This window comes from Echinops telfairi, unplaced genomic scaffold, assembly GCF_000313985.2.
Source record: "Echinops telfairi isolate 266 unplaced genomic scaffold, ASM31398v2 ScPeMD7_443;HRSCAF=831, whole genome shotgun sequence".
NCBI lineage: Eukaryota > Metazoa > Chordata > Mammalia > Afrosoricida > Tenrecidae > Echinops > Echinops telfairi.
Window position 1 is genome coordinate 1,416,126 of NW_022104341.1, and position 25,469 is coordinate 1,441,594.

At 42.0% G+C, this 25,469-nt stretch overlaps 1 protein-coding gene across 1 annotated transcript in view; it reads left to right on the top strand.

Annotated features, from left to right (window-relative positions):
* Nucleotides 1-25,469, top strand: part of PTPN22 (protein tyrosine phosphatase non-receptor type 22) — a 52,804-nt gene that overhangs the window by 19,762 nt on the left and 7,573 nt on the right. Inside the window, 13 exon segments of the mRNA XM_013003769.1 lie at nucleotides 784-855; nucleotides 1,526-1,585; nucleotides 2,530-2,672; nucleotides 3,256-3,322; nucleotides 4,129-4,206; nucleotides 7,430-7,516; nucleotides 12,820-12,899; nucleotides 13,016-13,779; nucleotides 16,020-16,103; nucleotides 16,237-16,361; nucleotides 18,116-18,143; nucleotides 19,417-19,497; nucleotides 22,494-22,609. Coding sequence (XP_012859223.1) covers nucleotides 784-855; nucleotides 1,526-1,585; nucleotides 2,530-2,672; nucleotides 3,256-3,322; nucleotides 4,129-4,206; nucleotides 7,430-7,516; nucleotides 12,820-12,899; nucleotides 13,016-13,779; nucleotides 16,020-16,103; nucleotides 16,237-16,361; nucleotides 18,116-18,143; nucleotides 19,417-19,497; nucleotides 22,494-22,609 — 1,785 coding nt within the window.

Consider the following 25,469-nt stretch of genomic DNA (forward strand, 5'->3'; position numbering starts at 1 on the left):
GTCAGATTTGCTAACTCTGTGCGGTTCGACAGGGAATCCACTAGCCACTAGTGGATCCCTAGTGGCTTTAAAACTTTTTATTGTGAATCAAGTAAGGCTCACAAAGCAGGTCATAGTTTTACATCCAACATTTCATACAGATTGTGATTCAACTCATCCATTGCAATCCTCTCAATGTACCATGGAAACACTCGATTCTAGATGCAGTATAAAATAAGTTTCATGTGGGAAAAAAGATAATAAGTTTCATGTGATTACATGTTTAAAATTTGGGGGCCCATTGGATTGAGATATTATTATAATTCAGTTCTCTTTTTTGTTGTGTTTTAATGGGACTATCAGGAAATTCCAAATTACATGTGTGGCTTAATTATATTTCTACTGAACGGCACGATTCTAACCTACATAACATAACGCATGCCTTTCCGAGTTGATACCATTCCAGTCTGAACCAAGAAAACCTGGTGCTTCAATTAGCTTGTACAATTTAGTTTTGGTACATATGATTTCTATCAGTCTTTTTAAAGTATGAAAGATAAGTCAGAGATCCTTATATTTGCCTTTACAGACTTCTAGGAAGTCTGGATTATACACCTATCTTCATGCCTGTCTTTCCATCCTTGGGGATTTCCAGACCATGATGTTGGGGTTGAGTCTTGAGGAAGTAAAGAGTTCCTAACCCAAGATGAAGGACACAGAACTGGATTTGCTTCTGTGTACGCTTTATTGATCTAAAAGAGTCTAGAATGGAGGGAAATCACTACATTCTGCTTTGTGCAACAGAAAAAGTGTGAGCGCTACTGGACTGAGCCAAGACAGCCGCACCTGGAAGTTGGCCCTTTCTCCATATCCTGCGTGAGTATGGCACCCCTCCCCACCGTGGTTGCTTCTATTGTTATAGGAGCCATTCATGCAGTCAGTTCCTCCCCAGATGGACCCTAGATAAACAGAACAGAGCACCTCTCATTTCTGCACCATCTCCTCCATTGGTCTTATGTTTGGGCCCCTGGCAGCCAGGGTGTCGGTCCATCTTGCTGAGGGCCTTCCTGTTTCCCTGCCCTTCTCACCCTGCATGTTGTCTTTCTCCAGAGACTGGCCTTTCCTGACATGTCCACAGAACACGAGATGAAGTCTTGCTATCCTAGTCTCTAAAGAGTAGCTTTTCCAAGACAGATCTGTTTGCTCTTTTGACGGTCCATGCTCTTTTGACTGTGCAATATTCCTCACCCAGCACCATAGTTCACATGCATTGATTTTCCTTCCGCCTCTTTTATTTAACGTCTAACTTTCACATGTAAATGAGACGACTGAAAATACCATGGCTTGGGTGAGGCGCACCTTAGTCTTCAAAGTAACATCCTTGCTTTTCAACACTTGAAAGTGGTCTTGGGCAGCAGACTTACATTGTATTGGGTACATCTGGCCCACAAGACCTGTCCCGTTATGGCTGAGCAAAGTTCTAGAATCTATTTTATAGAGAGCTTGCTTTTAGAAGGCACTAATATCTTCATCTTTCCCTTCTCAGGAAGCTGAAAAACGAAAGTCTGATTATGTCATCAGGACTCTAAAAGCTAAGTTCAATGGTGTAAGTATAGAACAGAGGGCGGGGTGGTAAAACTCAAATACCTACACGGATGTGCCATGTGCGGGATCTAAATTGGTATAAGGCGATGGAGAGTAGTGGCAGCTTTAATATTGTCGACAGGGAGAGAACTTCACAGTTAAAGAAGACCTGGGGCATAGAACTGTTGTCCCCAGCCTTGTCCACACCATGGCACACATTTTGAAGAATAATATTTGTAGGGTAAATAGAAGCTATCCAGTGAGCAAAGGCTGAAGACCAACTTCTCACGCAGGCTTCTAGGTCTTGTCCAGCCTCTCCAAGGGCTTCGTCCCACCAGCCTGCCTGTGACCCCTTGAGGCACACCAGACGGGAAGTTCTGGTTTGAACTGTTCTCACATTGACCTCCTTTCGTGAGTAGGAAGGAACCCCAGTGGTGCCGCGGTTGAGCATTCAGCTGCTGGGAGGTTGAATGCCATTCAAACCCACCAGCCTCTCCACAGGAGAAAGATGTGGCAGCCTGCTTTCATGAAGATTTCCGCCTTAAAAAAAAATGCATCCTTGGGAATCCTACAGGGGCTGTTCTACTCCATCCCAAAGGGCCACTGACTCAGAATCAGACTTGACAGCATGGGTTTGATGTTGGAGATTGGGGTTTTGTGAAAAGGACAGAGGGGGACCTGGTTTGAATCAGTGACTAAAACAACCTCCAGTTGTTCTCAGGAGGGACCTGGTCACCTGAGGGCTACAGAATTAATGAAGGGCAAATTTCTGACAGATAGATAGATGATAGATAGATAGATAGGTAGATAGGTAGATGATAGATAGATAGATAGATAGATAGATAGATAGATAGATAGATAGATAGATAGATAGACAGACTACTTGTTAAGTCAGATTAATCTTGTGGTGGAATGAGATGGAGTCCTTGCCTTGAACTCATCTTCTCTTCTGGCTATCTTTCATAGGAAACTCGAACCATCTACCAGTTTCATTACAAGAACTGGCCAGATCATGATGTGCCTTCATCTGTAGACCCCATTCTTGAGCTCATCTGCGATGTTCGATGTTACCAAGCAGATGATCGGGTTCCAGTATGCATTCACTGCAGGTGCGAGCCTATATGTATGGACCTTCTACTCCAAACAAAGGAAACGTTCATCTGGCTAAGACTCCTGATGAAACTGAAGGAAGACTCACTGGGTTGGAATTGAAGGTGGTGCGAGAACATAGGATGTGGGCTCCTCATCCCAGCCCCACAACTATCTGCAACGAATGAAGCTTAGAAATGAGGTTAAAGGGAGGGGTCGGTAGGAGAGCCAAAGTATATTCAATGAGATGAGAGGTTTCAAATATGGCTTTTGGAACTATCGGTCAGCTTCCCGTATTTCATGAAAACCTTTGCTCTCGCTCTTGTACCTAGCGTGAAATACATGCCTCTCTGATTAATTACTTGTGCACAGAACTGAATAAATGCTAGAGATTCTTGTTGGAAGATGCTGCCTCGGTTCTGGCCTGAGGCTCACTGAGGCATGAGCTAATTGACAAACATGCTCTGGGAAAGCATAAGAGTTGGGAAAAATTCCCTTGGCTCCAGGCTTTCTCTCTTCAAATAGGCCAGTAGAACCTTCCAATTTTGTTATCAAAGATCCCCCGTCTGCAACTAGCAATGCTATTGTGATCTTACGTTTCAGCGCCGGCTGTGGAAGAACTGGCGTGATTTGTGCTATTGACTACACGTGGATGTTGCTGAAGGATGAGGTGAGCTCCTCCCAGCAGCTGTTTCCCATTTGCTCGCCCTGTTGTTTCACACAGAGGAAGTACAGATCCTCGAGATCTCTATCCCCATTATTCACCTTCTAGACTTCACTCAGACCCACTGTGTCAGTCAGATGTTTCCATTAGCGCCTAAGTCACTGGCTTCTCAGTGTGGTGCCCCGTTAAGCAGTATCAGTACTTTTGGAGAACTTGCTAGAAATGCAAACTCTCGGGCCCAACCCTGCCTGAGTGAATCAGAAGCTCTGGCGGGAGGCCCCCAGCTAGTCCCAGGGGGCGTTTCTGATGCACACTACATCGGAGAAACTGCCCTGAAAGAATATTGCTGCCCTTCCTAATCCAAACTGCTATAGGAGATGGATGCCATTTGTTGCCATCGAATTGCATGTTCCAATCTAGACATCATTGTTAAAAGTCTGGTCGGGGACGAGAGGGTCATGGCTTCTGGAGCGATCAGCTTCATCAAACCTTCACTCTCACTCTCGCAGTCTTCTCTCCGATGACAACTTAAGTCCAGGCACTGGAGCCCCAGGGGAATGAAAACCATTGGCTTCCGAGCGAAGCCCCTCAGAGGCTTTTCGGAGCACTTTCCTAGGGAAATCACGAGGCTATAAAGCGCGGTGTAAGTCGCGGAAAAACCTCTATCGTTTTCAAAATGCATCCTGACTGCTGCCATGCCACACTCGGAGAGCAGGTGTCTTACAAGAACAAGACTATAAAAAGGTGAAAATAATCTATGAACAAAGACAGGACGAAAGGAATAAGACTTCTCGCCCTCTTTTATTTGGCAGATAATGCCAGCGAACTTCAATGTTTTCAGCTTGGTCCAGGAAATGCGAACCCAGAGGCCATCATTTGTGCAGACTCAGGTATGGGCTAGCACGATTGTCCGAGTCTTGCTCCAGCTCTGTGTTTAAGGGGAAGGTTATCCAAAGCCACTGGCTCCTGAGCTATGGGACCAATTTACTCCAAAGTACCGTCGTCCGGGCCCATTTCCTCCACGTATCGCAGTCTTCCCCTTCGATTCCCTGACCCAAGTCCAGCTCCTTCCCTTCGTTAGAGTTAGGACATAGTCAAAACCTAATGCTTCTTGATTAGAAACGATGGTGAAGGAAATGCAACGCGCTGTTTGACTTACTAGAAATAGCACCTGAGTTGGGTTACCTGGGAATTGTGCCACAGGAAGTCCATCTCTGAGCTCCTAGGAAACCAGAGACCTGCAGCGCCTACTTCAGGAGGTGGTGAGAGAGTCTGGCGGATGCAGTCTGAGTGCTTATTTTAGGAAACACTGAAAACACACCAACACAAACAAGCAATATGCCATAGAGCCAATTCTAACTCATGGAGACCCTAGAGGGCAGAGTTGAACGGCCCCTCTGGGTTTCGGAGACGGTAACTCTTCACTGCAGTAGAAAGCCTCGTTCTTTCCGGGGACCGGCTGGCAGTTTCAGACTGTTGACCTCATGGTGAGCGGCCCAATGTAGAACCACTAAGCCCCCCGGGCCCTGAAATACTGAACAGTAAAAATAAAACCAGCCAGACTCTTATCACTTAGAGATCCTGTGACTATTCTTCTAGTGTCTCTTGGTGCTTGTTGGAATGCATAAATTTTCAAAAGCATAATTATAGCCACACACACTATATGTAGAAAGTTCTGTCCAGTTCACAAACTTCTCATTAAGAGCAGATTGCTGGCGCCCATTCCCACTATTACACATGCTCTTTCCCCTCAGCTCATGAAATCCAGCTCAAGTGTGGCCGCATATGTGAAACATTCCCAGCACGAAGATCTCACTGCCTGCACGATTCATCTCACCCACGTGTCACCCCTACTTCTGAGTGGTCTCCCCCTTCAAAGTGGGATTTCACATTCATCCATCATCTATTCAGTCATCAAACATTTGCTGAAGTCTTACTATGATTCAGGCACTTTTGCGGAGCTTGTTGGACCTTTTTAAAAAAAAACCAAAAAAAAACTGTTTAAATAGACCTGAGGTGTTTAAAATGCTTAGAAATGAACTCGCACAGAGCTTGAGAGATGAAACAATTGACAGTGGAAGTTCAAGTATTTTAATTTAGATGTTGTAAATTCAGGGGGAAAAAATGAGGAGCTGTTATAAGGTGAATCTATCTGTTTGGCCCACACAGGTTTTCCACTAATAGCTAGTGGAAAAAAATAAAGGTTTTTTTCATGTGTTGACTGTAGGTGTTTTCTATATTCCACCTGTGAGGGGGAAAGTTTATGTGAAATAAAAGCATCGATAGGGTAGTGCTGTGAGCCTTGAAAGAAGGCTGGTCCATGTAAATGGATAAAGACTCCAGGAGGTATGCAACCTACTGTAAAATATGAAATTGTGATTTTAAATTACTAAATAAATCCAGACCCCATTGCAGAAAACTATATCAGGCCAACTTCTAAGAAGTGGGAGCGAGCTGAGGCTGCTGACAATTTGCTTCCAGGCTTTGGCGAGATCAAACACCAGCTGAACGAATATCTTCACGTTTGTAGGCCCTTTTTCTGGTACTATTCTAGCCAGGAAATGGCACTGTAACCAGCTGAGTACTTCCTGTCTGACTTTTCTCTCCTTGAGAAAAAACAAACAAACCAAGAGTGCACCGATGGCTGCGTTGAGTGATAGCAACTCTGCGTTGTTCTCTTGCTCACGTTATATTTGGAATAAGCTGTACTTTATTTGTACAAGATTGTGCAAAGTGTCAAGGAGAACTCTGAATAGACCGGACCCAGATATAAAGCAGATCCCAAAATCAAGGACTTGAACGAGCTCAGAGGCAAACAATGGAGCAGTAAAATCCATAATAGTGAATATTAGTGAATATTCATAATAGTGAATATTATGATCATAGAACTCTCACTTCTCTACAGCCCAAATCCTTTCATAACCACCAAGATCCAAATCCCATTCAGAGGTCTAGTGTCCTGTACTGGTGGGACAAAACCTCAGCAGCTTGGTCCAAGACATTAAAGTAAGAGTCAGGAGATCCTGGTTCTAATATAGGACCTTGATTTTGCTTCTAAATAAACTTGGAACATTTGATTACAAACAGGGCTAACAGACCAACTACTTCACAGAGCAATTGTGAGGGTGAAATCGAATGATAGATATTGAGGCTGTTCATTCGACACCATCCACAATCTGTCTACCTCTTTTTACAAAAGTGATTTATAAAAAAAATTACAAGGTGAAATACACAGTGAACCAGGAAAAATGTGAAGCAGGAAAATTGAATAGTGAAGACAGAGGCAAAGATGTTGGGAAGTAGGGTCAGAAAAGGAAAACCAGGCCCTAAGACCCTGTACACGAGCTAGAGGCAGATCAATTATTTGACTGGTTGCTATCAACTAAAGCGAACTTTAAAATATATAGAAGCACCACTTCTCACTACTTGTCCTGGAGTCAAGGCTGACTCACGGCAACTCCATGGGTATCTGACAATTTGGGGCTTTTTTAATCATTTTATTGGAGGCTCATACAACTCTTATCACAATCCATACTTACATCAATTGTGCAAAGCACATTTGTACATTCATTGCCCTCATCATTCTCAAAACATTTGCTTTCTACTTGAGCCCCTGGCATCAGCTCCTCATTTTTCCCCTCCCTTCTTGCTCCCCCCTCCCTCATGAACCCTTGATAATTTATAAATTATTATTTTGTCATATCTTACACTGTCTCACGTCTCCCTTCATCCACTTTTCTGTTGTCCGTGCCCCAGGAAGGAGGTTATATGTAGATCTCTGTAATCGGTTCCCCCTTTCCACCCAGCACACCTTCCGCCCTCCTGGTATTGCCGCTCTGAGGGGTTTTGATGATTGCTTTTTTGGAAGTAGATCACCAGGTCTTTCTTCTGAGGTACTTGAGGGTAGACTCCAACCTCCAGCCTTTCGGTTAGCAGCCAAGTACATTAACTGTTTGCATTACTCTGGGCTTCCATATAAACATACGACCCTGATATTTATACAAATGTTGGTGCTCCTTTCTGGTCTACTATAGTAGGTGTCTAATTTCTGGAATCTGGTTCTGTAACTCACTAAGTTTTGTGTGTATGTGCTTGGTTTCTGGTCCTCTTCAGGAGCAGTATGAGTTGGTCTACAGTGCTGTATTAGAACTGTTCAAGAGACAGGTGGATGTCTGCAGGAATAAACACTCTGGAGCAGAGGTAACATTTAAACTTGACATTTTGTCTCCCCACCCCACCCCATATTTGCTTTATGTCATGGGATCTCAGGTTAATTTTAAGACACAACTTATTATCTATTGTCATGATTAATTTGTAATGTCAAGTGTAATGAGGGTGTGGAGAGGATATATTCACTGAGGACTTAATTTCCCGTGGAGAGGATGAATTCATTGAGATTTTTTTTTTTTTAATTTAGAACATTAATCTCTTAGATAATCTGTTGCATACAATTTCTAACTGAAAGTTGCAATAAAAGTGACTAAGAGGACATGGGTGTGTTCTATCCCTGTGTTTAAAACAATTTTTATTTGATGGACTAGAAGTGAGATTGATCATTATAAAATCAAGTCACAATTGGGCCTCAGTGTGATATTTTTCCCTCTAGGCCACTTTAACCTTACTTTGGTGTCAAATATTTCCTTGAATATTGAGAGTATTTTAGAATATTCAAAGAAATTTTCGCTGAATATTTTAGATATAAAAACAATTATGATTTGGCTAAAATGCCAATGATCTTATTTCCAATTACAGTTGTCATAGAGAGACCACACGCGGGTGGCTTTTCAAAGCAGAAATATACTGTCCGAAGCACAATGCTGGAGACTGGAAGCCTGAGATAGGGCACTGGATTTAGGGACGCCGCCCTTCCTTTGTTGGTGGCCACAGGCATTTCTTGGCATTCCTTGACTCATCCACAGATCCTCGCCTCCTCTCTTCCCTCTCTGTGTATCTTGTCTATGTTCCCCCTTCACACACCATGCAGGAATTAAGTTTAGGGATCACCCTATGCTGCCATGACTGCCCTAATATTTCCAAAGACAAACTCTGTTTCCACACAGGGTTCTTCATGGAAACAGGGGTTACAACGCCAACCTATCTTTTCTGGGGTCACACTTTAATCCGATTCTAAGTTAGGCAGTTTTGATCTCATCACAAAAATGAGTCAGTCCAATACTTACTATAGAATTACAAAATGTTAGTTACTAGACAGACCATCAGAAAACAAAATGACTGATTTACCTTTCAGGGTATGTACAACATATATATATCACTTTTCAAATTAATAATCTAAAAAAAAATCCTAACATCAGAAACACCAAGTGTGCAGTCATAGACCTGATCATAACATCCCTGCCAGTGAATGATGACGCAAGTGAGACCCCAGGGAGACTGAGGAGTACGGAAGAGAAAATAGACAGAAGATCCGTGGGGGTAGGGTGGGGGTGTTAGAGAACTAACTAAGCAACGCGCTAGAGTTAATGTCTCATCCACCCCAGGGAGCAACAACTGTGTGAGGGAACATGGAAATAAGAATAGTGCTGTCGGGAAATGTTCCTCTTCTCCTATTTGTCTCTACCTCATTGGCTGGTACTCCCAGACAGTGTTAAATAATAGAAGCGAAATTGGCATGCTGAATTTCCAGGGAATGATTCTGGTATTTCACTACTAAGCACCGCGTTGACTTTTGACCTAAGATCTTTATTTCTTAATTGTGTGAACAAAAAGTCAATATTCATTGACTTCTATTTATTAAGATATTTTTTTCAGAAATAATGTTGAATTTTATCGATTATGTGTTTTTGTTATCTATGGGATGGTCACAAGGATTCTTCTCCTTTGACCTTTTTTTTTTTAATTTTAAAACTTTTTGTTGATACAACCTACTGTATCTTGATCACCCCAAAAGTGATATAATGTGGAAAAACACAGACATCTGTGATACTTTGGGGAAGGAATTTGAGCAATACCATAGGCAATTTATTCTAGTTTTTAAAATGTTCCAAAATCAAAACTCACTGCCATTGAGTCACTACTGACCCATCGTGACCCCCCATGTGGGTTTCCAAGACTGTAACTGTTTTGTTTTATTTTGTTGTTTTCAACATTTTTATTGACACACAATTTAATATCATACAATTGAATACTTCAATTGTTCAAGCATATAAAAGGGAATTATACAATTAGCACCACATCTATCTTAGACCCTCCCCTCGCACCCTATGGTTAAATCGCCTTCACTCCTTTGACCATTTAACACAGTGAATGTTATCATTGCCTTTGTTATTATCAAATCATCTTTATGTTCTTAGTATAGAGAACAGCAATGTTATCCCTTTAATATACTGCTGGCGTATGTGGCCTAATATTTTATTTAGGTTCTGGGAAGTGTCAACATTCAAATTGAGTACAGTAGAAGTTACTCAAGAGCTGGTGCAAAAGGTTTGTGAAAGGCTATTAACCCAAAGCAGGCCGAAAGACCCGGGGAACAGCCCAGAAAGCCCTATGGACACTCCCACGCTGTAACGCATGAGGTCACCAGGGGTCAGAGTTGGCTCAATGGCACCTACCCACCACCAGCAGCCCCGGTAATGTGGGACATTTGGGGAACCAGTAAATGGGAACAAAGAACATGGAGGGAACCGGTTAAAGCCAGCCTGAGAGGACTGCTTCCTGGACAATGGAGTAGACATACATTTTCTCTCACTAAGTACAAGTGAAGTCTCTCAGGAGTAGCATCAGGCGAGGTCCAGTGAAGAATCAAGACTTTCGCCATCATTCATTGCTACAGAGGCCACTCTCCCGTGGGCCAGTGAGGTGATATGGGGGAGGCTTCCCACTGGATGTCAAAAGAGGTTTAATGAGGAACCTGGTGGAAGTAGAATACAGCTGCCAGCACCCACCCACACAAAGAGGTGGTTCTTTGAGAAGATAGATGAAATTGACAAACCTCTGGCAAGACTGACAAAACAAAAAAGGAAAGATTAAAATCACCAATATAAAGGGATATCACTATAGGGCCTGCAGATATCAAAAGAATAATAAGGAGCTAATATAACAACTGCACACACACGCATTTGACAACCGAGACAAAATGGACTCTATCTTCAAAGCATGCAACTGTCCTAACTCACTCAAAATCAAATCAATCATTTGAGCAGTAAGAAATCTATTGGCCCAGCTGCTGCGCTGGAGAAGGCTACGAAGTCTTTAAGGAAGAATTCATGCTCATTCTACCTCCTCCATAAATCATTATGAAGCTAAAGTTCTAACTCTGAAAACAAGGTTTTTAATTTTGTTTTTACAATCGGTGGTATCTTAGAACCGATGAACCATCTTGTTATCATTCAGGGGCATTAAATAACATATTAAGTGACAATAGCAGCATTGGCTCAACCTGCTGCATGACACTGCTTTAAATTGTTGAAGAGCCAGCATGCCACTTTGAGGACATGATCATTTCAATCACCTCCTATGCATTTGAAAGTCGGACCTCAAATAAGGAAGACCGAAGAATAATCAATGCATTTAAATTATGGTATTGACAAAGAATAGTAAACGTACTATGGACTGCCGAAAGAACCAACAAATCTGTCTTGGAAGAAGTACAGCCGGAATGCTCCTTAGAAGTGAGGATGATAACCCTCACGTACTTTGGACAGGTGATCAGGAGAGATTAGTCCCTGGAGAAGGACATCATGTTTGGTAAAGAAGATTAGAGAAAAAGATGAAGACTTTCAGTGAGATGGAAAGACACCATGGCTGCCACAATGAGCTCACACAGAACCAGACAGTGGGAATAGCACAGGGCCGGACAGTGCTTTGCTGTGTTGCACATCAGGTTGCTATGAGTTGGTACTGACTCATCAGCATCTAACAGCAACAGCGTCATGAGCTGGAATGTGGTGGGCAGCTGTGTGGGAGTGTTTCCTTACGGCAGAGAATGGTTAAGCAAAAATCGAATTCCTTTGAAATCCCAAAACCCAGTTCCATGAATACATTCTGACTCATAGTGACCCTATATAGGGTTTCTGAGACTGTGATTTTTTCCCCCCAAATTGGCTAAAAACAAGGTCCTTTTGGCTCCCTAGTTGAGGGAGCTCATTCACAAGTCCAGGCAGGCGTGGAGTGGTACCTACCGGAGTTTGGAAAGAAGCCCTGAACTCCGCTCTGGAGCCGCTTCTTATAAGAGCTGACCCTGCAAATCATTACAGGAGCTGGCAGCCTCGTCATTATCCCTCAGTGCAGCTGGTGTATTTGAACAGCCCGCCTTTCTGATTGGCAGCTCAACGCTTATCCTGACAGGCCCCAGCGATGCAAAATCTAGAGCAAAAGCATTCTCATCAGAGGAGCAGTGTGTGTAAGACCTTGAATTGGGAACGATTTGGGCATGCTTGAGGAATGACCAGAGGACACGGGTAGCTGGGAGCACAGTGAACCGAGTAAGATAAGGGTCAGGGACCAGACGGCACCGACTAAGTAATGTTAGGGTTCAGATGATGACATTTGTGAAAGTAGAGGGTTCTTGGGACTATATACCCACACCCACACATTTAATATACCTATTAACCCCCCACATTGAAAAGCTCATAATATAAGTCAAATTCCTTTCTGTTTCTGTAACATTATCAATCCTATATTATAATCCCTTTGATCTCAGTATGTGACTCGGCTTTTTGGAAACGGAATGTAATCCTTTCCCCGGTGGTGCAGTGCCTTGAGCCCTGAGCTACAAACCGCAAGGTCGGTGCTTGGAAGCCACCTGATCGCCCACACGGAAAGAAAGATCAGGCGGTCTGCTCCGTTGCCGCCAAGCAGCAGTTGCCCTCAGGGTCCCTCTGCGGGGAAACTGACTGCAGGGCAGTTGGTTTTTTTTCCGATTGTGTAATCCTCTCATGAATTATTTTAAAGTTTTTCGATTGTCTGAAAACTTAATTCTCGGACTTCCCAATAGCATCATAAAAGCAGGTAAGTGAGCAAATAAATGCCCGGGCAGAGGGGTCTCGAGGGTTGGCGTCACCCAGGGCAGTAACTCACGATGTGTTCCCACATTCCAGGTTGGAGCCACCCGCCCTGCTCTGCCCCTTGGGCACGCCAGGGCCAAGGGTTGTGCCCAGCGGCCCAGCCTCTCCCAGGGCACCACTCTAGCTCACCCTCTCCCAAAGGTGAAAGCGGAGACCCCTCCTCTCTACCATAGGGCGACTACCTGTGGCCCGCACCTCCCTCTCACCCCATTGGCAGGCGAGGGGCCACGTGATGAGTTACCTCTCACTTAGGTAATGAGTGAGACCCCATTTCGTTACCCCCGCCCCCGCCCCCTTCGGCAACGATGGCCTGCCAGCCCGGGCCACGACGGACCCAGTGGTCATTTGACGTCACCCCTGTGGCACCATCACTAGTATCAGTTAAAAAAGATCGTATGGTTATTTTTATCCCTTATCCCCACAAATACCTCCTTTGACATTGCTATAAAACCATGAATCTCTCATTCATTTCTCTTGAAGATTCGAGCCAAGGATTCCGTCTCTGAGCCTAATTCCCCTCTAGGAGCAGACCGTTATTCTCGCCAGAGCTTAGCAGAAAGGTGAGTACCTTTTTACACATCATCTAAATATTGTCTACTTGTGCCTGAGAAGTGAATCTCATGCTGGAAGAGGCCTCCTTCGGAGGGGCCTCTCGTCATTCCTCTTTCTGTTTTAGTTCCACAAAAGAAGCCAGGAGGATGAGCCAGCAGAAGCGACCAAAGGTGAAGGTGGGCAAAGCGGGGACTTCCGCCTGCGACTTGAGGACCACGGAACTCAGCGGAAGGGACGGGCTTGTTTTGTCCCCTACCCAACAATCTTCTTTTGACTTTTTGGAGCTAAACTGTGGTTGTAACCAAACTGCAGAGAGAACCATGGTTGGGGAACCTCTTCAGAAACATCAGAGCTTGAGCTCCGTTGTGTTTGGGGCGAGCGCTCATTCAAAACCAGGAAGTGTAGCAGAAAAACATTTTAATTCAAAGCAGCCAATCATAAGGACCAAATCAACCCCCTTTGAACTGATAGAGCAGAGAGATACGACAGAGTGGGACATCAATGACCATTGTTCTTATGTGCCATCTCAACTGCATACTTCTCGATTGATGCATGCTTCTTCAGCAGAGCTGAATTCTTCACTGCCACATGACCGCAAGCATCAGACACTCAATGCCTCGGATGCAAAGCAGACTGGCTATTGTGGTTTCCGTGTACATTCATACACGTCTTTAGTGGAAGACCCCTATTTCCCACCATTATCTCCTGGGAGTGCCGATTCGAAGATGTCTCTTGATGTACCCGAAAAGGAGGATGGAACAGTTTTTCCTAGTTCCTTGTTGCCAACATCCCCTACAACCTTCTCTGATTACAATTCAAACGATTCGTTAGCACGGACTCTTCCAACTAACGTTCCCTCACCTTGGAACCAAGAGACAGGAGTGTCCGGTAAGTTATTGTTTAAAAGTCTGTACGCAACTATCAGGAGAGAGAGGAGGCTTTCTACTCCCGTAAAGAGTTACCGTCTTGGAAATCGCAGGGGGCGGTTCTACTGTGTCCTATAGGGTCACTATGAGTCTAGATCGCAGCGAGTTTGTTTCTTATAGCCACTTTACACTTGGTTCTCTAGAGAAGATTTCATTTCTCCTCTCCATCCCCTTTGTCTTGCTTTCCCTCCACTTTCTTCCCAGGCCTCTGAAAATGAGTGCATTTCAGACAAGCTTTAATGATGCGACTAAGCCGAGGACCGCAAAACCACTGCCACTGAGTGGCTTCCAGTTCAGGGCGACCCTCTAGGTTTCCCAGGCTGTCGTTCTTTATGGGAGCGGGAGGATTCATCTTTCCTCCTGAGAGGCCTCTGGGATTAAACCCTGCACACCAGGCGTCCTCAAACGACGGCCACATGCGGCCGCCGAGGACATTTATCCGGCCCGCTGGGTGTTTGGGCCCCGTTCGTTTTTTTACTTCAAAATAAGGTATGTGCGGTGTGCGTAGGAATTTGTTCATAGTCTTTTTTTTAAAACTATAGTCCGGCCCTCCAACGGGTCTGAGGGACAGTGAACTGGCCCCTGCTTAAAAAGTTTGCGGACCCCTGGCTGCACACCGTGCAGTTAGCAGGCCGATGCTTCCCCAAGAGGGCCCAAACAGGCAGCAGTAAGCAGTCAAATGTGGTATGGCACTGTAAATGTCCTTCCCCGGCCTCTGGTACGCGCTTCCAAAAGGATCAGAGTTGACCAACAGCACCACATGGGCCACCCATCCATTGTACTTTTTAAAGTACTTTTTTGTTATTGCTAGAATTAATTGAACAGATTGCTAAGAATTGAATTCCCCCACAGGAATTAGAGGATCTAATTTTTTATTGCCTCTTAGAGTGACTTAAATAATGAGTGTTCAGGAGTCTGTGTGGAATTTTTATCTTATATATACCTTGATACAGATTTAACCTCTTTGGTAATGACATACTTTTGTATATTATGCACATTATTCTTGGAAGAAGTACGGCCAGCGTGCTCATTAGGGCAAGAATGGCAAGGTTTCATCTTACATATTTCGAGCACCTTGTCAGGAGAGACCAGTCCCCGGAGGACAACATGCTTGGCAAAGTAGAGGGGCGGTGGCGAAGAGGAAGACCCCAGCGTGATGGAGGGATTCAGGGCTGCAGCAATGGGTTCAGGAAGAAGGAACCATTGTGAGGCTGGCGGAGGACAGGCAGCGTTGGGCTCTGTTGTGTATTGGGCTGATAGGAATTGGAACGGATGCAGTGGTGCCTAAAAACAACAATAACATACACGCTGTTGTGTTTTGTTGTGCCGTTGGGAAACAGAGTGACTTTTCTGTGGGAGATGATTATAATCATTTCACATAGACGGAGGTAAGGGAAAGAAAAGAGCACGTTTAAAACTCTGAGCTATTTCGTTAGGTGATTCTGGAAGACGATTCTGCTTGGATGGAAAGTAGAGAACGCTTTCGCAGTCTAGCATCAATTATTGTGCTGTGTTTCTCTGTAGGTAGAGGTGCCGTTCTTTCGACGCTTTGGCGCAAACATATTTTATCCAGAACTAGGAAGTTCGTTCACTGATTATATTATTTTATAGAGCTTGGTCTCACTTTTGAATTGAAGGTATTTTTTTTCTAGGTACCCATAAGACTTCTTTCAGAAACAACACAATTACAAAACAAATCCTTAGCTTCGAGGATTCAAACAACACTGACATGTGTGCCATCTGGTGGCAGTTTCTTATAATAGCATCTAGAAAATCTGTATAAAAATTCTGAACCTTTCCATAGAAATAATAGAAGACCCTACATCTGTTGCTTTGGAATAAAGAAAAAGCATGCATAATTTCGGTTTCTGTACAGCATGAAGGACAGGTGCGAAAATGCTTATACTTGTATTCACTGCAACTTTGCTATATGAGGATGTTTCCTAACAGACCCAGTGTCTCGATGAAAATGCTTTCCGGCTCTTCACAGAAAGGATAATGTGGAGAATAAGCAAAAGCCTCCTGAGGTTGCTACTTAGGAGGAGAGAACTCGGTTTTGCTTTGCTTTGTTTCCCTTGAATGAACAGGTAGCAGCTTGCACACGAGTAGTGCTTTACGGAATTTAATCAAGATTAGAATATACGGATTTTCCTTGGCTGCTCTGGTAACCAGTTGTGATTATGTCTCTGACGTTTTGGATAGCAATGTCTCCAAAGATAGATGATGAAATCCCCCCTCCACTGCCCGAGCGGACGCCGGAATCTTTCATCGTGGTGGACGAGGCTGGTGAGTACAGTTTCCCTGGGAGTGGATGGACCAGAGCCTTGCAGCCTCCTGTGTGCTATGCTGAGTTGCGCTCACTTTCTAAAACGGCCATGACTCCAGGAACTGGACCTTATTTACTCTTCTTTCTCCCCAGGAGAATTGCCACTGAGTACTCCTAACCCCTTAGCTTCAGTTTTAAAAATGGAACCGTCACCGGAATGGAGTGGAACATCCGAGTCACAGGAATGTGATGACGCTGTGAGACTTAGACCAAGCCAGGTCAGTCACTGTTTTTATTTGGATTCAACTGACTCTTGTTTGTTTTAACACCTATCACTCAATAAATATCAAGTCGATATTACTACTTCCAGGACTCCATGCTAGAGGGAGTGGGAAAGTCAACGATGTAGAAGATGTAATTCATGCCCTTTAGGAACATATAGTCAAGTAATAGCGATACAGGACATGTACAGGAGTCTTTATTTTTGTCCATATTTATTATAACAAGGCAACTATGGCCAGGGCAACGTGAAACAGAGAGATCTGGATTGTTGGAGACATCTTCAGGTCCGAAGGGATCAGAGAAGGCTTAGTGACAGAAGACACTTGAATAATAGCATCTGCAAGGATGGTTAAGGCAAAACTAAGAAATGATTAATGAGTGAGCAGATAGCTTATTTATATTAGTCATTTGGTAGACTGTATCACACTAACTGCAATAAGGTGCTCCTTCTATAATTGTTAAAGCAGCCCTGGTGGCATAGTGGTTCCAAGTTGGGCTGCTATCCATAAAGTCAGCAGTTTGAAACCAGCAGCTGCTCCTCGGGAGAAAGATGAGGCTTTCTACGCACACAGAGCTACGGTCTAGGGGCAGTTCTCCCCCGTCCATTGGAGTCGCTATGAGTCGGAAGTGTATCGTTGCAGAGCCCTGGTGGGATGATGGGTTTAGGCTAGCACTTGGAAATCATCAACTGCTCTTTGGGAGATAGATGCGTCAGGCTTTCTACTCCTACAAAGAGTTACAGTCTCTGAAATCCACAGGGGACAATTCTACTCTGTCCTATAGGGTTGCTCTGTCAGCATCGACTTGATAGCAGTGAGTTGGGGGTTTTATAATTGTGGATTTTTGCATATTACTTGCATTGTTTTGTGTGGGCGGTAATTTCGTTAAAGTAAGAGATGTACATATTGTCTAAAATCCACCCACAAGAGGGTGAAGAGAAACCAGGGAGCAGGCGAGGGGTAAACAACTGGGGGTCTGATGGGTGGTTTAAACGGTTGAGTACGAAGTTGATGATCTAGAATGTAACCCCCCACCTAATTTGCAACAACCCCAAATTAACCTTTTGTAATAATGTTCCCTGTTTCTGGAAGAAAAGCGATCTCGACTTTGAAGGGAAAGTTGAAGCTTTCTACTCCTGTAGAGGGTCGCGGTCTCAGACCCTCAGGAGCAGGAGAACGTCACCCCTGCCCTGGAGGGCCGCTAGGGGTTGGAATCAACCCCACAGCAGTGGGGTTTTGTCTTTGTCTGGGATACTCATCTTGAAGTCTCAGGGGCCAGCAAAGTAACTAAATAAATATACTTTAAAGTGTCTACAATTATAAGGCGGGACAGACAAGTAGTCTTCTGCCTTTTAAAACGGCCACTTTAATGCACTACTAGTTGGTATTGGTTTGTTGATAATATGCACATGTATGTTGATCTATCTATATTTCCACATACAAAAAAGACAATCCTATTGCAATGCCATGAAGTAACTATTCGATTTCAATAATTAACTTTTAATTACATTTTCGGGGCAATATTCTAAGTAGAAAGGAAATAACTCAAAAGGGATCAATTTAGGACTAAGTGCCAGATTATAACAACGAGTTAAAGATGACTTTTCATCATTCGTAAGAATTAGAAAAAAATAGGATTTTATATCCATTTCTGTAGGCCTATGAAATGTAATTTCAAATATGCCATTACTTTGAGCTTCGATACATTTATGTATATATTCTTGTCTTACTTTTCTTCTTTTCTTTTTCAGAGTGTAAAACTCCATAGTGCCAACACAGGTAAATATATATATATATATATTTTTTTTTTTTCCCTTTGGCTTTAGGTGACACTGGGGGCACAGTTGCTACACATTGGGCTGCTACATGCAAGGTCAGCAGTTCAAAACCACCAGCCGCTGGGAAAGAGGAGCTTTCTGCTCCCATACAAACTCACACTGGTCTATGGGATAGCTGTGGGTTGGCATCAACTCAGTGGCAGTGAGTTTGGTTTGGGTTGGATGACATTTAGCTCTAAGAACCTATACTGTGAAACTGGCTTATTAAATTTAGAGTCATTTACCTCAAGAAATCTGAAGGTTTCCACAATAGCTTCCACTGTTGGTTGATTTATTGTTGGCTGTCCCCAGCTAGGAGTTTGATTTGTCAAGGACTAGGTAGAGACGGGATTTTAGAATTCCTCTCCTTGGTACAAATAATACTATTTGAAATAGGATCTCTTTAGATTTTTATTTTAAAAGTATTTTTTATCGCTGGGCTTGACTTTGAATGCAGTATAGACACTGCATTTAGTTTTATGTTTCTTAACGCCTTTGATATGTAACCAGTTTCATCGTTTTATAATTTCCATACCATCTATTTCTTCAAGAAAGTAGGTCACTTGCCCTCAGGTGGCTAGCATTCTGGATTTGATTGACTTTATCCTGATGATTTTACTTAACATGCTTCTCTACCTCCCCGAATATCCTGTACATAGAAATTTGATCTAGAAGCATGATTGAATTCAGGTTCAATTTTTTAAAAGAATACTTTTGTAATAAATGTTTGATAAATCAGGGGCTCATTGGCTAAAGAGCCTGAAGAACAAAGCTCCTGGTCACGACACATAATCAGGGATTACAGTACATTTGAGATAACATGAACTGCACCTGTGACTGTCTGGTTATTGTTTTATAGTACTCATGGTTAATAATATGTACTACATACAATGGTGCAAGGCATAGTTTGCCAATGTTATCATTCTCTGATGTTCTTTCCCAGATGTTCAAAGACAAATAAAGATCAGGGTTATAAAAATACTGATAATTAGAGGCAATACTAATGGGGACTAAAAAGGGTGGAGGGTTTGACATATCAGAACCAAGTTACCACAGAGTTGGGGGGTGCGGGGGGAGGCACTGTAAGTTGGAGATTAATTGTGGTCATTGTTCAGATAATATATTTGTTGATTACAGACTATTATTGAATAATTTGGAAAGTTCTCTAAAGCCATTATGAAGTTTGAATGATGGATTTTTGTTTTGTTTTGCTGTATCTACTCTTTTTACCACAGTTCTACCTCACGATCGCTCTTCCCCACCACCTCCACTTCCAGAGAGAACTCTCGAGTCCTTCGTTCTTGCTGATGAAGATTGTAAGTGGCAGTATTTCTGCTAAAAAAAGTAACAAAAATGAGAATGTTAAAGGTTAATAATAACGTAGGACCTCTATGGAAAAGATATAAAGAATTATTAAGTCCAATAAAAAGAAGACATTAGTCTATAAATCTTCACCTACTTCAGAGTAAAAAGATAAGACTACATCGAAAACCCATAATGGCTTTGGCTCCGCTCTCTTGCCTTGCAAGTGCTCAAAGAAGGGTGGCCCAGGAGTACCATCCCCTTACTATTTTAATGCCCTCCTAGTTTTCTTAAGCTATGTGCTAATCTGGTAGGCCTGGTTCTGCCACTATCAGTGAATCTTATTGAAAGTTTTACCTTATCTCCAATCCCCATTGTTCATATAAATAGTGTCCAGTCTCTTAGGTTTAATCTGTACAGGTCAATAATTCATGTATTGCAATAATCCATGTATTGTAGTAGCGAGTTTATACTTGCATGATCTCCTTTTCTCAATTGCGTTTTAAATTCTATATCACTGGCTGAATTAATGACACAATCTGTAGAATTACCTTATGCCCCATGGAGATGATTGATAATGTTCTCTAACATAACATGACACTGGTGTCTCTAAGGTGAACCAGAGACATACCAGGGGGTACCCAAAATACACTGGATTATTTTCAAACCTATGTATTTAAACTTTTTTACAAAACAAACTTAGCATCTTCAAAGTACTTTCCATTACATTTAATACATTTGTTAAATCTGCGATTCCATTCTCGGAAACATTTTCAAACTCATCTGTTTGCATGGGTGACAGCACCTCCCTCATTTTTTTTCTTCACTGCTTCTACATCGTCAAATTGCTGTCCTTTTCTGTCCCTCTTCAGTCATGGAAACAAAAAGAAGTCATACAGAGGGAGGTCAGGTGAGTAAGGTGTGTGGGGCAAGAGAGGCATGCTGGATTTCTTTTTTTTGGCCAAAAACTGACACACTGAGATAAATGCATGAGCAGGTACATTGTCATGGTGGCAAAACCAGCCCCCATTCTGTCACAAATCAGGCCTTTTTTGTTACACTCTGTTATTCAATCTTTTCAGAACCTCTGAATAGGTCAGATGAACAGTCTGACCTGGTGGAACAAGCTGTAAATACACTATCCCCCTCACATCAAAAGAAACAAGTGAACACTGTCTTGATCTATGATTTCACTTGACAAGCTTTGAAAGGGCAAGGTTACGATGACATCTTCCACTGGCTTGATTGATGTTTGCTTTTGCGGCTGTAAAAATAGCATTATGTCTTGTCACCAGTAATGATGTTGGAAAAAAGTCTGGGTTGCTGCAGAGCTGTTCTTTCAAAGCATGGTATGTTTATTCACAGCAGATATAAATAGTCTTGAGTTTTTCCCTTAGCAGTGTCCTTCTAAACTGTGTTCAACATCACAACAGTTTCTGAGCATTTTTCCCAAACAGGAAAGAAAATTTCACAGCCTCAGGGTGTTCTCTTAAATTGGTCATCTCAAAAAATGAGATTCAGGTGAAACTGCTTTTACAAAAACATTCGCTGATCAGAGAGAACATTCCCAGGCGACGCCACTGGGCGCACTAACTCAGAGTGCGTTGCAGAATACTTGCCTACTGGGGAAAATGTGTATTTTGAAAGCTTCACGCAACAGAGCTTTTCCCCAGTCTTTTTTTGGGGGGAGTACCCCCTTGTATATAAACCATAGATGCATGAATGGATTTTAGACTTGCATTTAATTTTCATCCCAATCTAAGAAAAATTAGTTTTTATGACATGGCCATGTTTGATACTCGCCCTCATGAAGAGATCACTGAGGATCTGAATGCTCTAGCAAAGTGTGGTGAAGAAACTAGATGGTGACTGGCTATCCGAAAGAATAGCCTCTGGGTTCATAAAGGCTTGTCCTCAAACGAGCAGCCATCTAAGAAAGGTGTCAACTAAGTCCATATGGCAGAAGCACACCAGCCTGTGTGATCCAAGGATTGTAAATAATGTAACCCAAATCCAAAGAAGGGAGTAGTATCAGAGCTTAAATTGTGAACTATGAAAGTTATGAATGACAGTGGCAGCCCAAAATCCCTTTGCAGGGGATATATATAAAGCCTCCAGTGGATCCCCTCTGATCATAGTTGAGTGATGTGAATAGCCTTGTTATCAGACAGAGAATATTATACAGACGATTATGGTAGATTGTGTAGCATTTTATTTGATCCCCCTTTTGACCCATTTAAAAGTTGTTTCAGTTTCAAAGGGGGAAAACAGTTGAGGGTAAATACGCTTGGATGCAGCCTCCGGTGAATACCCTCTGACCACCGTCCAGGGATGGGAATAGGCTTGATAGCATGCAGGGTGCATTGGAACGTTGATTATGGAAGATGTCATTAGTTTCCAATTTAACACCTTGTCATTTGTTATCTCTTTTAACCCATTTTAAAGTTGTTCTAGTTTTAAATACTTTCTGCTTTCTTTTTGATTGAGATTTTTCTCTCTTCTGTTTTGTTATCACTGTTAGCTTTTTTGTTTCTTTGTTTTTGTATGTTTTTTGATACATGAAATCCAGGATGGGTGAATCCATAGAGACAGAAATTGGATGAATGGTTTCTTGGCAGGAGAGGGTTGTGGAGAAAGAGGGAGTTAATAACAAGGAATACAAGAAAGAAGAAAATATGCTAAAATTGACTGTGGTAATGCTTGTACAACTTTTCTTGATATGATTTAACTACAGTAACCTATTTTTAAAATAATAATTAGTTCTTATGACATAAATAAAAATAAATGTCCCTCCTATAAAAAATAAATAAAAGCCCATATGTATAGTAAAAATAATGTCTAAGAAGGCCAAGCTAGGTTTACTGAATATATATCTATATATAATCTGAATGCTTAAGAAATCACACCCAAAAAAAGAAAAAAAAGAGAAATTACACAATGAAACATTTAAAATTTTATTTTTTTAACAAAATACTTCTTTTCTTTGTTGGCTTCCCTGGCTGATTTTTAGGTTTGCAGGCCCAGGCTGTAGAAACTTATTCTACTAGCTGTCATGACACCACGGAAAACTCAACATCTTCAAAAGAGATGCTGAAGACTCCTGGGAAAAACTTCACAAGGAGTAAGGTAAAGCAGAGCGGTGTTTTTGGCAGCATGTCAGAGTCCTTCCATTACTGAAGGTTTTCCTCCCCTCTCATCAGGATCACACAGTAGATTAACTATCTAAACAATAGACTGTGGGTCTCCTAATCAGTAAAGTTAATAGAATGAAACCTGAAAGAAGATAGAGAGCAGTTAGTTAAGAGTTTTTTCTTACTGAGATTAATTTATACACTGAGAAGAGGCTAAATAAATATACCGACTTTTCCCCTGGCAACTAGACAAACTAGTCCAAATTGGGGAGAAAAAAAGAGTAAGAATCATAATTTTTTAAAATGAGTAAGAATAGACAGAAAAAGAAAAACAACAAAAAGAGGATAGTCTTACCACATATTAAAGTATTGTAAAGTCTTCCTGACTGGCCCGTCAACATAAGCACTTACCAGTCGAACAGAAAGTACAGATGCAAATAGTTTCAGTTTAGTGTTTGATGAAGATGGCGTCCCAAAGCAGTGGGGAGAAATGGACTGGAAAACAACCCAGTGTGCTGGGGACACAACTAAAGTGGAATCCATATTCTCACACCTACACTAGGGCCAATTCTAGATGGATAAACTATGCAAATGTAAAATAAAATAGAAACGACCCACAAGAACGCAAAGCCTTAGAAGGCCCTAAGAGAAAAGGAGCAGGGAGATTCCTTTATAACCTAGGAGTGGGAGTGCTCGTTCTCATTGTGATTGAAAGTCTGGGGGAAAAGGGGACTTATGTGAATCTAGTTATATTACAAAACAGAAAATTCAGAATGGCAACAACAATAATAATAACCACCTTAAAAACAAGTAGAAAAATACTTACAACTGGCATCATAGCCAACCGGGGTTACTTCTCTAACATATAAAGAATTCCTAGAAATTCATATAAAATCATTGACCTAAAGGAAGTATTGATGCATTTGAATTATGGGGTTGGTAAAGAATATTGACAGTACCATGGGCTTCCAGAAGAACAAGCAAATCTGTCTCGGAAGAAATACAGCCAGCAGACTTCATGGAAGTGAGCATAGTAAAGCTATCTCATGCACTTTGGATCTGGTCGCAGAAGAGAACAGGCCTCGAACAAGGACCTTGTGCTTGGTAGAGTCGAGGGTCAGAGAAAACGAGGAGGCTCCTCGATGAAATGGACGGAATCTGTGGCTTCAACGATGGGCTCAAACATAACGACAATTGTGAGGACGGGGCGGAAGCTGCCAGTGTTTGGTTCTGTTATGCGCAGGGCGGTTGTGATGGCACTCAACCACCCCCACAGAGAAATGGGCAAAACACATGATTAGGTTAGTCAAAGGAAAGAAAAACACATAGTCTGTCTTTGAAGCATATGATCTGTTCGACTTCATTCATAATAAGGGAAATGCAAACTAGGACTACAGCACCATACTATTTTCTCTTGTCAGATTGGCAAGTTTCAAAAGTTTGACTGTATCTTCTGTTACGGAGGCTATGGGGAAACAAGCACATAGCTACATTGCGGATGGCCATGTCAAGTGATACCATTTCTACAGAGGAGGACAATCCAGCGCTATTTATCAGAACTATGGGAGAAAGATGCAGTTTTCTATTTACAAACACGGAAGCTCACCAGAGCAGTTCTATGGGGTGGGTGTCCTGATGAGTCCGAATCAACTCCAGGGCAGTGAGTTGATCATTTTTCCAACTACCAGAATTACAAATGCACCTATCTTTTGACTCCACAGTTTCTCCCCTAGGAATTTATCTTACAAACATGCTTGTACACACATGAAATCACATGTGTATGTCAGATTAGATACTGCAGCATTATTTGTAAGAGCAGATGACTGGAAAAAAGACAAATGCTAATCATTAGAGAAACCGAGTAAATAAATCATAAAGCAGGCAGTGGATAATAAATTCCATACAAAGGGATTACAAACCTAAGATAAATTCTCTTGATGTCTTTATACACAATTAATTAACTCTGACTTGAAAGGGGGACTATATCTATTTGTATTTACTTATACTTATAAATAACTGTGGAAGAATAAGAAGTTAACAAAGGGGTTAGCTATAGAGGTGACTTAGAAATTGATAGATGGGAAACAACGATGGACGGGTGACATTTAACCATATTCCCTTATGTGCTTTTGATTTTGAAAGATAATTAAATTACCTATCTAAAAACTATAAACATTTTAAAAAATAATTTATTAAATGTCTATTATATAGAAGAGTCCTTTTCTGTTAGATGTTAGAAGAAGAGAAATGTCATGGAAGACATCCGTTTGTCCTTTAAAAGACTACAGTTATCTGGTAGAACATAATATCTATATGGGAAGAATGAAACACTAATGAAACATATTAAAAACATACAAGATAAGGAAATGTTGAGTAATGAAGAAATGCTCGTGAGTTTCTGAAAGAGCTAACTTGAGAATCTACCCTAAACGAGGCAGAAGACATGAGTTTGCTGAGCGGGAGGAATGAAGAGTAACAGTATAGAATCTGGTCTTCGTAAAGGGAGTACAGAGGCTGGTTGGTAGAGATTTTGGGCTTCAGTGGGGATGGTTATATATCACAGCTGCCTTTACATGTTCTTGTGAGTTCTGAAATTGTCCTAATAAAGAAAGGGAAGTAAGGAATTCCTTTTTCCCACTACTATTCTGATAGCATTACTTCAAATGCAGAAATTTTGAGGCTGCGGAGAAATTCCAAAATCAAATCAAGTAGTGACTCTTCATTGAATTAAAAATGGAAGGATAGAAAAACCACTGGACCTTTTCATGGCTATTTTAGGAAGCAAATCTTTTTTATTGTGGTCTATGTTTCTATTGATGAAAGTGTTAGATTTCATATGACAAACTAACATTTTT